Raw genomic sequence first — 12,553 nt, 5'->3', positions numbered from 1 at the left:
AATATGGACTTGGTCTTTTACCAAGTAGGGCTATCTGCTGTATGCCACCTCTACCTTGTCAAACTTGGCTCAAACACATTAAGAAGGAAAGAAGTTCCTCAACTTTTACAAGGCACACCTGTTAATTGAAATGCATTCAAGGTGGCTCCCTCATGAAGCTGGTTGAGAGAATGCCAATATTGTGCAAAGTTGTCATCAAGGCAAAGGGTAGCTACTTTGAAGAATGTCAAATATAAAATATTTTAACACTTTGTGGGGGGGTTACTACACGATTCCTTATGTGTTATTTCATAGTTTTGATGTCTTCACTATTATTCTACAATGTAGAAAATAGTAAAAATAAAGAAAAACCCTTGAATGTGTAGGTGTGTCCAATCCTTTGACTGGTACGGTAGGTATACAGTTGCTCCACTTCTCAAAAGGTCAATGGATTCTGATCTGTGCAGTCTGAATTACACTATGACTAGAGCAGAACCAATATGTTTGTGTATGAGTCAATGTTGTGACCCTTTGTTCTCCTGTACTCCTAGGTGTGAAGCCATTAATAGTGGAAGATACATATCTCCTCTGTCCTGCACCCATTCTCCAGGAAGAGGGAATGTAAGTACTATAATCACTGAAAGAATATCAGTTTTTCTCTTTATCTGCTGTTTATCTGCTGATGTTTCTGTCACATCCTAACCACACGCTATCTCTTTACACCCCTGTTGTGTTCCAGGGCAGCCAACCTCTATGTCAGCATGAATGAAGGTCTCAGTTTTATCTCCAGTTCAGTCACCATTACAACAGTGGGCTGTGTAAGTATAGTGGGGTGGTGCATGTTGTTGCACCCCCAAACTATGACAGTTAGTCCCCTGTAGTTACATGATTACAGGCACTTTAACTTTCTGATGGGTCTCAGCCTTTGCACTGTGGTGGAACATGCAGGTCAGTGGAGACTGAGTTTGACCTGTGTCTCTCTCTCTCCCTCTCTCTCTTTGTCCCAGTCTGATGGAACCATCCTGGCCATCGCCCTGCTCATCCTCATGCTGCTTTTAATCCTCATGATTCTCTGGTGGTTCTGGCCTCTTTGCTGCACTGTGGTGAGTCACATAAACTGTATGTCACATTCACACTCATGGACAGTGTCTTACAAGTGTGAACCTTTTTAAACTTATATTTTATTAAATACAAATTACCCTATATGGTAGACCTATGTGTAGCTTGAAGCATTTTCTGAGAGAACTCTGTCCTTTATACACTGGCATAATGCTCACAGATGATCACAGATGTATTTTACGGAGTTATTTTATCTGAATAAATCACACTCAAGTCATCTTGCTAATCTAAACAGTATTTCCATGGTGAGAGGGGTTCTATGAGTCAGTGAAGGATGAGACTCTTTGGCCTTTTTTGCCTCCAATTGATTTTATTAGTCCATTATGCCCAGAGGCCACCAGAGGTCAGTGGTAAAGGTGTGCTGAAGTACTTAGTCCCTCTGTTGAAGTAGTTTGTTCCACTGGAGGTCACAGGACAGTGGTTCTCAGCTCCAAGGTCGAGGACGATATAGCTTCTTTATGCTGTTCTTGTATTTAGACCTAAACCGTCCCAGCCAGGCCTGACAAAATGGATCACAATTTAACCACTTTTTTAACCAATTTCCCATTAAGCCTGGAAACAGAAAAGTTGGAAAGACGCAGAAAATTGTATTTTTTTATATGTTACTCTCTCTCTCTCTTTTTAGTTCTTGACAGTTATTTTCAGTGGAAACCCTTGCCTATAGCACTGTTTAGGAGAGTGATGCTATGTTACCATGGGAAATCAGAGAGCATCCCAGCCTTTGGGATTGGGAAGCACAGGGGGAAATAAGTCTAATTTCAAGTAAGGAATATTCATTGCCTTGACCGGGTTAATTTCTTAGTTATAGTTGCTCAACATTTTGTTAGCCATGGACACACCAAGCATGTATTTTCCTATAGATTGAACAAAGTGAATGAGGAAAATACAGATGATCAATATTTACTAAACATCTCAATGATTTTAATATTCTTCTACATCATCACAGGGCTCTGCCAAAATCCAACAGGAGGAGCTGGTAGTTAAAAGATGTCCTTTTTTCTGGAACACATTTTACACAGGGTTTCTTGAATTTCCTCATAGCTAAAAACAGAAAAACAAGTGAGCGTGGAGCATAGACTCGCATGCCTTTTACTATACCCCCACCCCCCCTGTAAATAGTAGGAAAAATGAGAGAGAAAAACAATTCCTGAGCCATGTGTTTTCATGCAACCCTGTTTTTGGCACACATTACTGTGACATATATTTTAATGTGTTTTTGAAGTACATTTGTTTTTTACATTTATGTCACGAGTGTAACCCACCCCCCTCTCTCTCTCTCACCATAGATTATCCATGAGCCCCCACCAGCGGTAGTGGAAGACAGTTCGGTAGGTAAACCCTTGATGTTGATTACTTTTGGGGGGGGGGGGGGGTTAATATATTTTATATCTTCTATTCTCCAGAAGAAAAGTTTCCATTCACTCACTGTTACACAATGATATGGCTGTTAAATTATGTAATGGCCATTAAGCAGAACATAAATACACTTGCAGCCATTTGTTTTATAGTTAAAGTAGTCATATTCTTTTTTTGGAGATTTTTACTGAACAACAGTTATCCTTGATGTATATTCCCTATCCACGAGAGAAAAAAACTAGGCTACAAGGATAGTGGACTGGCTGACATGTAGCACATCCATTTGGAGTTTTTAATAGGTGTAGGAACCCATTGATTATGGTCCATTTTCTTCAATAACCTCAACTCACTGACCTTTTAATATTCCCCTGGGTTTTATAGACTGACATATGACCAAGATGTTTCTTCCACCCATGTCATGAGGACAACACCCTCCCACTATGAAGCCCTGTCTTTCCCCTCAGCTCATCTTGTCCTAAACTAGCCCTTAGCAAACACATTCTGATAAAAAGGCATGAGAGCTTCTTTGAACAGACCCATCTCTGGTCACTGTACAAACTGATAATCCATTTCTATACCTCCCCTGTATGAAGATAATAAAGCTGAGAATAATTGTCTGTTTAGATCACTATATGGGATTCCTTTTTTTAGTTTAAGCTTTCAATTAAGGCCTTATTTAAGAGCCATCTGTTTTGGAGTCCCTTTCTTGAGATCCCACTGGGAATTCACTGACTAATCTGATTAATCAAATAATTCTTATATAATATTTTCTTCACAATAATACAGCATCGCAAATGACTCTACTTACAAAACATTCTCAACTAGCAACGGAATTCTATCCAGATCATATGTGACTCATTTTAATGACACAGTTTTTACAGCCCATACTCATTTAATAATGTTGAAATTATTTTCCTTTTAGTATAAATCCTTTGTTCCATTTTTGGATGCAACTTTGGTTGTAAAGTCAGGAAAGAATAGAGAGGCAGCCAAAAAGGTGTGTAGTGACAATCCAATGTACTTTTCTTAACTTGTATATCATAGATTTATCTGTCTTTTTAGAAGTTTGTGTAAGATATTGTCATAAAATCCCCTCATTAACAAGCACATGGAATGTACACAAAAAGTGTGAAGTAATCATCTCCCCCACTCCTCTAATTCAATTAAATCATACAGGAGGTATCTCCTCCAGTTTTCTGGGAAGCTTTTTGCCCATTGTCCGAGTCTCTGTGAGGGCAATGGCGTCAGCCTGTTGTTATTTCCGCCTCCTCTCTGGCAGGCTCTGATCATAGGCCTGATGGATTCGATTAGTGTGAATCTGGGTCTATTAAAGAGCTGAAACATGAGGGGGGCTGTGGGCTCGGTCATTTCCTCTGATCTGACGCATGCCATGGACTGGACGGGAGAAGGCTAGGGGGAGAGAGAGGAGAAGGCTAGGGGGAGAGAGAGGAGAAGGCTAGGGGGAGAGAGAGGAGAAGGCTAGGGGGAGAGAGAGGAGAAGGCTATGGGGAGAGAGAGGAGAAGGCTAGGGGGAGAGAGAGGAGAAGGCTAGGGGGAGAGAGAGGAGAAGACTAGGGGGAGAGAGAGGAGAAGGCTAGGGGGAGAGAGAGGAGAAGGCTAGGGGGAGAGAGAGGAGAAGGAGACTAATTTAGACATAAAAAGGAAATCATACCCAGGGCTTGAAATATTAGATTGTGAGTAGGGTATATGAGAGATGGAGAGGCAGAGTGCTTGGTGTATAGGCTGTACCTCAGAACCGACAGTGCCAGTGTTGTATGAAATGATTAACTCACACCCTGAATTTTTATTAACCCTGTCTGGGACATTGTGCAAAGAGTGGGATCTTTACACTATTCCCCCCCCCCCCCCCCAGGATGAGGAAGAAGATGGGATGCCTAAGAAGAAGTGGCCCACGGTCGATGCCTCCTACTATGGGGGCAGAGGTGTGGGTGGAATCAAAAGGATGGAGGTGAGCTTCGCTGGAACCCTGCTGTATTTAAGCTCTGACAAGCTGATTTCATAATACTGTACTTGCCCTCAATCGCCTGTCAATCTACAGCTGTTCTCTCCATGCTATTTGATCTAGGAACTCTGTTTGACAGATCAGCAATGGCAAACAACCAAGCACACACTAAGTGGTTGGCCGAGCGCGCCCCCATTCACATCGACGGGGCTGTAGTGGTGCGGGTTGAGAGCTTAAAGTTCCTCGGTGTCCACATCACCAAGGTCCAAACACACCAACACAGTTGTGAAGAGGGCACGATACTGCCTCTTCCCCCTCAGGAGGCTGAAAAGATTTGGCATGGGCCCTTAGCTCCTCATAAAGTTCGACAGCTGCACCATAGAGAGCTTGGCTGGCTGGATCACCGCCTGGTATGGCAACTGCTCTGCATCTGAACGCAAGGCGCTACAGAGGGTGGTGCGTACGGCCCAGTACGCACCAGTACGCAGGACCTCTATACCAGGCGCTGTCAGGGGAAGCACCCAAAAATTGTCAGACTCTAGCCACCCAAGTCATAGACTGTTCGCTCTGCTATCGCATGGCAAGCAGTACCAATGCACCAAGTCCGGAACCAACAAACCCTGAACAGCTTCTACCCCAAAGCCATAAGACTGCTAAATAGTTAACCAAAGAGCTGGTCAGACTATCTGCATTGACCCTTTTTGCACTAACTTTTTCGACTCCTCATATACGCTGCTGCTACTGTTCATTATCTATAAATATTTACCTCAATTACCTCGTACTCCTGCACCTCGACTCGGTACTGGTACTCCCTGTATATAGCCACGTTATCGTTACTCATTGTGTATTTGTTCCTTGTGTTATTTTTCCTAAATTTTTCTCTCTGAGTTGTTGGAAAGGGCCCTTAGGTAAGCATTTCACTGTTATGCTTCATAAACAACAGGTGTAGACAGTGACAAATTGAATATGCCAGGTTGAAATGAAGCTAGACATGTTTAAAAATCTCTGCTTGTTATTATTTGTCAGGTGCGTTGGGGTGAGAAAGGCTCTACTGAGGAGGGAGCCAAACTGGAGAAGGCAAAGAATGCCAGGGTGAAAATGCCTGAGCAGGAGTTCATACAGTCCCCCACCCGCATTCTCAATAATGGCATGCGCAAGCCTCCAGGCCCTCACAAGTGGTACTCACCAATCAAGGTATTGACATGGCCAATATAAAAGAAACGCATTGCACACAAAGCTGTCAAGTTCAATCACATACACAACACGGCTTCCTATATTATATACACTGAGTGTACAAAACATTATGAACTTGGCATAGACTGACCAGGTGAATACAGGTGAAAGCTATGATCCCTTATTGTTGTTACTTGTTAAATCCACTTACATCAATTTAGTGAAGGGGAGGAGACAGGTTAAAAAAGGATTGTTAAGCCTTGAGACATGGATTGAGTATGTGTGCCATTCAGAGGGTGAATGTGCAAAACAAAATATTTAAGTGCCTTTGAACAGAGTATGGTAGTATGTGCCAGGCACACAGGCTTGTGTCAAGAACAGCAACGCTGCTAGGTTTTTCACGCTCAACAGTTTCCCATGTGTATCAAGAATGGTCCACCACCCAAAGAACATCCAGCCAACTTGACACAACTGTGGGAAGCATTGGAGTCAACATGGGCCAGCATCCCGGTGGAACGCTTTTGACACCTTGTAGAGTCCATGCCCCAAAGATTAGAAGGTGTCCAGAGGGGAGGGAGGGGGGGGGGGGGTGCAAGTCAATATTAGGAAGGTGTTCTTAATGTTTTGTATATCTTGTGTATAGACTGATGGGATGGGTTGAAGCTGGAGTTGACTATGTAGGAATTTCATGTGGAATATTTGAGTGTTGGTGTCCCAGTCCTTAGGTGACCACCAGCATGGTGCCCCTATACACAGGTCCAGGAACTAGTTAAAGGCATTGTTCTATACATCCTGACACTCAGCAGGGGATAGCTAATATAAACCAGATACACACTTGACTGACCTCCAAGAGACAAGGGCTGCAGAGCTAGCAGTTTTGTGAAGAAAAACAGATTATTTTCCAACCTCTTAGCAGTGGCTGGGTCTATGCAGAATTCAGAATGATCAAATATCATTTGTTCAGGCTCTGGCTTTGAGGAGGAAAATTGAAATAAACCGAGTCAGATGTTTTATCATTAAATCAGATTACGATCTACAAAGTGAATCCTCTTGTTGGTGAGAGATAGGCATTCAATGACAAAATTGTGGAGTTGTGGTTTGAGTTCGAAAGTATGACTATGGAGTGTAAATATACATGCTGTCTAGTGACTTAGTCACAATACACACAAACCCACAAAAAACAAAAAGCATCTTAAAAGGTCTTATTGCTATTGTGTACTGTTCTGTGATTGCAGGGCAAATTGGACGCTCTGTGGGTGTTGCTGTCGAAAGGCTATGACCGCGTGTCTGTGTTGAGGCCACACCCAGGAGACAAGGTAAGAGCCAACAAGCTGGATACATGTAGACCGAGCAAGGCTCATGTGAGGACAATAATCAGGCCCACTTATACAAGCCAACTCTGACTGCTTCAGATTGAACCCGGTGCACTCTGAAATACATCATGGTTTCCATGGCAGGAAAATGACTTCTCTTTGCACTTTTCCTGATCCAGAAACCTGTAACCAATTGACATGTGCAGTAACACAATTGTTATGTACAGGAGTCTCTAAAACATACAGTACTTTAGCTATACTATTATATCACCACATGATGTTTATTGACCTGTTTAAATCTCTCAGACTGAAAGGTTCTGAAGTTCAACTATTTAACAAGAAGGTTTTACCTACCCCAAGTGCATTGAGTGCTTGTCTTTTCCTACTAGCACTGACTTTGCTGAACAACTTTGTTGGGGGAAAGGTACTTGCTACGATTGTGATATTTTGTTGTCTCACCTAGCTATCTACAGATGAATGCACTAATGTAAGTCGCTCTCGATAAGAGTGTCTGCTAAATGACAATGAAATGAAATAATTATATACACTACCATTCAAAAGTTTGGGGTCACTTAGAAATGTCCTTCTTTTTGAAAGAAAAACGTGTTTTTTTGTCCATTAAAATAACATCAAATTGATCAGAAATACAGTGTAGACATTGTTAATGTTGTAAATGACTATGGCTGGAAACGTCAGATTTGTAGAATGGAATATTTACATAGGCGTACAGAGGCCCATTATCAACAACCATCACTCCTGTGTTCCAATGACACGTTGTGTTAGCTAATCCAAGTTGATAATTTTAAAAGGGTAATTGAGCATTAGAAAACCCTTTTGCAATTATGTTAGCACAGCTGGAAACTTGTGCTGATTAAAGAAGAATTAAAACTGTCCTTCTTTAGACTAGTTGAGTATCTGGTGCAGATTCTATTACAGGCTCAAAATGGCCAGAAACAAAGACCTTTCTTCTGAAACTCATCAGTCTATTCTTGTTCTGGGAAATGAAGGCTATTCCATGTGAGAAATTGCCAAGAAACTGAAGATCTTGTACAACGCTGTGTACTAGTCCCTTCACAGAAACTGGCGCTAACCAGAATAGAAGGAGGAGTGGGAGGCCCCGGTGCACAACTGAGCAAGAGGACAAGTACATTAGAGTGTCTAGTTGAGGACTCGCCTCACGAGTCCTCAACTGTCAGCTTCAATAAATAGTACCCGCAAAGCACCAGTCTCAATGTCAACAGTGAAGAGGCGACTCCCCCAGATCATCACAGTGGGTGCAAGACATTGTGGCTTGTAGGCCTCTCCAGGTCTCACACCCACTGAAATTTGGTGGATCGGTGATGATCTGGGGTGCTTCAGCAAGGCTGGAATTGGGCAAATTTGTCTTTGTGAAGGATGCATGAATCAAGCCACGTGCAATGTTGTCCTGGAAGGAAACTTGCTTCCTTCTGCTCTGACAATGTTCCCAAACTCTGAGGATTGTTTTTTCCAGCAGGACAATGCTCCATGCCACACAGCCAGGTCAATCAAGGTGTGGCTGGAGGACCACCAGATCAAGACCCTGTCAGATCAAGACCCTGAACCAGCCCAATCTCCAGACCTGAACCCCTTTGAAAACCTCTGGAATGTGATCAAGAGGAAGATGGATGGTCATAAGCCATCAAACAAAGCCCAGCTGCTTGAATTTCTTTTGCGCCAGGAGAAGCATAAAGTCACCCAACATCGATGTGAAAGACTGGTGGAGAGCATTTTTTATATTTTTTATTTCACCTTTATTTAACCAGGTAGGCTAGTTGAGAACAAGTTCTCATTTGCAACTGCGACCTGGCCAAGATAAAGCATAGCAGTGTGAGCAGACAACAAAGAGTTACACATGGAGTAAACAATTAACAAGTCAATAACACAGTAGAAACCAAAGGGGGAGTCTATATACAATGTGTGCAAAAGGCATGAGGAGGTAGGCAAATAATTACAATTTTGCAGATTAACACTGGAGTGATGAATGATCAGATGGTCGTGTACAGGTAGAGATATTGGTGTGCAAAAGAGCAGAAAAGTAAATAAATAAAAACAGTATGGGGATGAGGTAGGTGAGAAAGGGTGGGCTATTTACCAATAGACTATGTACAGCTGCAGCGATCGGTTAGCCGCTCAGATAGCTGATGTTTGAAGTTGGTGAGGGAGATAAAAGTCTCCAACTTCAGCGATTTTTGCAATTCGTTCCAGTCACAGGCAGCAGAGTACTGGAACGAAAGGCGGCCGAATGAGGTGTTGGCTTTAGGGATGATCAGTGAGATACACCTGCTGGAGCGCGTGCTACGGATGGGTGTTGCCATCGTGACCAGTGAGCTGAGATAAGGCGGAGCTTTACCTAGCATGGACTTGTAGATGACCTGGAGCCAGTGGGTCTGGCGACGAATATGTAGCGAGGGCCAGCCGACTAGAGTATACAAGTCGCAGTGGTGGGTGGTATAAGGTGCTTTAGTGACGAAACGGATGGCACTGTGATAGACTGCATCCAGTTTGCTGAGTAGAGTGTTGGAAGCCATTTTGTAGATGACATCGCCGAAGTCGAGGATCGGTAGGATAGTCAGTTTTACTAGGGTAAGCTTGGCGGCGTGAGTGAAGGAGGCTTTGTTGCGGAATAGAAAGCCGACTCTTGATTTGATTTTTGATTGGAGATGTTTGATATGAGTCTGGAAGGAGAGTTTGCAGTCTAGCCAGACACCTAGGTACTTATAGACGTCCACATATTCTAGGTCGGAACCATCCAGGGTGGTGATGCTAGTCGGGCATGCGGGTGCAGGCAGCGACCGGTTGAAAAGCATGCATTTGGTTTTACTAGCGTTTAAGAGCAGTTGGAGGCCACGGAAGGAGTGTTGTATGGCATTGAAGCTTGTTTGGAGGTTAGATAGCACAGTGTCCAAAGAAGATTAGCATGCCAAAACACATGAAAGCTGTGATTGAAAATCAGGGTTATTCCACCAAATATTTATTTCTGAACTCTTCCTAAATTAAAACATTAGTATTGTGCTGTTTAAAAATGTCTTTGCATTATTCGAGGTCTGACAATACTGCATATAATTTATTTTGACCAGTTGTCAATTTCTGCAAATAAATGCTCTAAATGACTATATTTATTAGGAATTTGGGAGAAATGTTGTCAGTAGTTTATAGAATAAAACAATGTTAATTTTACCCAAACACATACCTATAAATAGTAAAACCAGAGAAACTGATATTTTTGCAGTGGTCTCAATTTATTCTGGAGCTGTATATAGACAGTACCTACTCATTCAAGGGTTTTTCTTTATTTTTTTACTATTTTCTATATTGTAGAATAATAGTGAAGACATCAAAACTAGGAAATAACACATATGGAAAGTAGCCATTTTAGATTCTTCAAAGTAGCCACCCTTTGCCTTGATGACAGCTTTCCACACTCTTTGCATTCTCTCAACCAGCTTCATGAGAAACATATGCTGAGCACTTGTTGGCTGCTTTTCCTTCTCTGCGGTCCAACTCATCCCAAACCATCTCAGGTCGGGTGATTGTGCGGTCAGGTCATCTGATGCAGCACTCCATCACTCTCCTTCTTGCTCAAATAGCCCTTACACAGCCTGGAGGTGTGTTGGGTCATTGTCCTGTTGAATAACAAATAATAGTCCCACTAAGCGCAAATCAGATGGGATGATATATCGCTGCAGAATGCTTTGGTAGCCAAGCTGCTTAAGTGTGCCTTGAAGTCTAAATAAATCACAGACAGTGTCACCTGCAAAGCACCATCACACCACCACCTCCATGCTCCATGGTGGGAACCACACATGCGGAGATCATCCGTTCACCTACTCTGCATCTCACGAAGACACAGCGGTTGGGACAAAAAATCTAACATTTGGACTCATCAGACCAAAGGACAGGTCTAATGTCCCTTGCTCGTGTTTCTTGGCCCAATCAAGTCTCTTCTTGTTATTGGTGTCCTTTTAGTAGTGATTTCTTTGCAGCAATTTGACCATGAAGGCCGGATTGGCGCAGTCTCCTCTGAACAGTTGATGTTGAGATCTGTCTGTTACTTGAACTCTGTGAAGCATTTATTTGGTCTGCAATTTCTGAGGCTGATAGCTCTAACTTATCCTCTGCAGCAGAGGTAACTCTGAGTCTTCCTTTCCTGTGGCGGTCCTCATGAGACAGTTTCATCATAGTGCTTGATGATTTTTGCAACTGCTCTTGAAGAAACTTTCAAATTTCTTGAAATGTTCCAGATTGACTGACCTTCATGTCTTAAAGTAATGATGGACTGTCGTTTCTCTTTGCTTATTTGAGCTGTTCTTGCCATAATATGGACTTTTGTATACCACCTCTGCTTTCTCACAACACAACTGATTGGCTCAAACCTTTGATGTCTTCTATTATTGTACAATGTAGAAAATAGTAAAAATAAAGAAAACCCCTTGAATGAGTAGGTGTTCTAAAACTTTTGACTGGTAGAGTATGTATGTTATATTTAAATAGGGAACTATGAAATCCAAGCAAAAAGGGAATTAGGTTTTTAATGTCACGTGCACAAGTATAGTGAAATGCCTTTCTTGCATTTTTACTTGTAATTTAGGTATATTGGTTAGAAAATTGACCATTAGAATTTTTTTATTTTCACCCCTTTTTTCGTGGTATCCAATTGGTAGTAGTTAGTCTTGTCTCATCGCTGCAACTCCCGTACGGACTCGGGAGAAGCGAAGGTCGAGAGCCATGCGTCCTCTGAAACCGCACTGCTTCTTGACACAATGCCAGCCGCGCCAATATGTCGGAGGAAACACCGTACACCTGGTGACCGTGTCAGCGTGCACTGCGCCCGGCCCGCCACAGGAGTCGCTAGTGCACGGTGAGACAAGGATATCCCTGCCGGCCAAACCCTCCCTAACCCAGACGACGCTGGGCCAATTGTGCACCGCCCCATGGGCCTCCCGGTCGCGGCCAGCTGCGACAGAGCCTGGACTCGAACCCAGAATCTCTAGTTGCACAGCTAGCACTCGGGAGGCAATATAATTAACCCCATCACTCCCACCACCTCCATAAAGCCAGTCTGTTTTTATTTGGTGACTCATGAATCAGGCTTTGCATAGGGGTTGGCAGGAGTACATTTTGAAACAACAGAAAATGTAGCAACCGAAATAGGCACAGCTGTTAGCAATAAAGCAGACATAGAAAGAGAGAACTGAAGGGAAAACTGACTTCAGAAACTAGACATAATGTATCCCAATAGAATGAATTCACCCCCGTCCGCTCAACTCATTTTAGAGGGTGATATCTACTAAGCTAACATATGGAATTGTTTTCAGATGGTTATACCATTGATAATTTTGCTATTTTATTTTAGAACCCCTGTAGGCATAAACAAAGTATAAAAACATTATTTGATGAAACATTGAATTTGGCCTTACTGCTGTTAACCCATAGAAATGCATTGAATAACACATTCATACATTGGAAAACAGTCAAAAAAAACTATCAAAAAGAAGAATGTTTGTTTTTAAGTGTTTGTCCTGTATCTGAGCGATATGAGAAAGCTAAGGTTATATATATATATTTTAACATATATTTAACCCCTTTTGTTTTGGCACATTCTACCCCATATTCACTTGTATTCATTTCT

The 12,553-nt window shown here is 42.4% G+C and overlaps 1 protein-coding gene across 3 annotated transcripts in view; it reads left to right on the top strand.

The window, feature by feature from the left end:
• The window catches only part of LOC109894904 (ANTXR cell adhesion molecule 1), a 61,371-nt gene that overhangs the window by 32,607 nt on the left and 16,211 nt on the right, over positions 1 to 12,553 (top strand). For all 3 annotated transcript variants that reach the window (XM_031830093.1, XM_031830094.1, XM_031830095.1), the window contains exons 11-17: positions 531 to 600; positions 719 to 797; positions 987 to 1,082; positions 2,385 to 2,426; positions 4,328 to 4,423; positions 5,444 to 5,611; positions 6,826 to 6,906. In XM_031830093.1, coding sequence (XP_031685953.1) covers positions 531 to 600; positions 719 to 797; positions 987 to 1,082; positions 2,385 to 2,426; positions 4,328 to 4,423; positions 5,444 to 5,611; positions 6,826 to 6,906 — 632 coding nt within the window. The remainder of the gene's footprint in view (positions 1 to 530; positions 601 to 718; positions 798 to 986; positions 1,083 to 2,384; positions 2,427 to 4,327; positions 4,424 to 5,443; positions 5,612 to 6,825; positions 6,907 to 12,553) is intronic.

Source organism: Oncorhynchus kisutch, linkage group LG8 (genome assembly GCF_002021735.2).
Source record: "Oncorhynchus kisutch isolate 150728-3 linkage group LG8, Okis_V2, whole genome shotgun sequence".
In the NCBI taxonomy this organism is placed as follows: Eukaryota; Metazoa; Chordata; class Actinopteri; order Salmoniformes; family Salmonidae; genus Oncorhynchus; species Oncorhynchus kisutch.
This window is presented reverse-complemented; position numbering and strand designations above follow the sequence as displayed.